General features: G+C 72.1%; 1 protein-coding gene across 1 annotated transcript in view; it reads left to right on the top strand.

The window, feature by feature from the left end:
- NR0B1 (nuclear receptor subfamily 0 group B member 1) overlaps positions 1-535 on the top strand; it is a 14,135-nt gene that overhangs the window by 4,130 nt on the left and 9,470 nt on the right. Inside the window, 1 exon segment of the mRNA XM_077745325.1 lies at positions 4-535. This exon segment is cut by the window's right edge and continues 2 nt beyond it. Coding sequence (XP_077601451.1) covers positions 4-535 — 532 coding nt within the window.

The raw sequence follows: 535 nt of genomic DNA, 5'->3' as shown, positions 1-535 counted from the left end.
CAGCAGCAGCAGGACAGCATCCTCTACAACATGCTCACGAGCGCGAAGCAGGCGCACGCGTCTGCGGAGGCGCCCGAGGCGCGGCCGGGGGGCGCGTGCTGGGGCTGCTCGTGCGGCTCCGAGCCCCCGGTGGGCAGAGAGGAGCTGCCGCACGGGCGGGCCATGGCGCTCACGTACCGCTGCTGCTTTTGCGGCGAAGACCACCCGCGGCAGGGCAGCATCCTCTACAGCTTGCTCACCAGCGCAAAGCAGACGCACGTGGCGCCGGAAGCGTCCGAAGCGCGGCTTAGGAGCGCGTGGTGGGAACGCTCCTATAGCGCCCAGGGCCCGGGGGGCAGAGAGGCGCTGCCGGGGGGGCGGGCAGGGGCGCTCCTGTACCGCTGCAGTTTTTGCGGGGAAGACCACCCGCATCAGGGCGGCATCTTCCACCACTTGCCCATGAGCGCAAAGCTGGCGCACGCCGCTCGCCAGACGCAGCTCGCGGCCCCTTGGTGGTACCCCCCGTGTGGCGCCCAGCGGCGGGGGGGCCCCCAGA

This window comes from Crocuta crocuta, unplaced genomic scaffold, assembly GCF_008692635.1.
Source record: "Crocuta crocuta isolate KB4526 unplaced genomic scaffold, BGI_CrCroc_1.0 scaffold630, whole genome shotgun sequence".
In the NCBI taxonomy this organism is placed as follows: Eukaryota; Metazoa; Chordata; class Mammalia; order Carnivora; family Hyaenidae; genus Crocuta; species Crocuta crocuta.
Note: the sequence above shows the minus strand (reverse complement) of the source record. Positions and strands in the feature narration are given on the sequence as shown.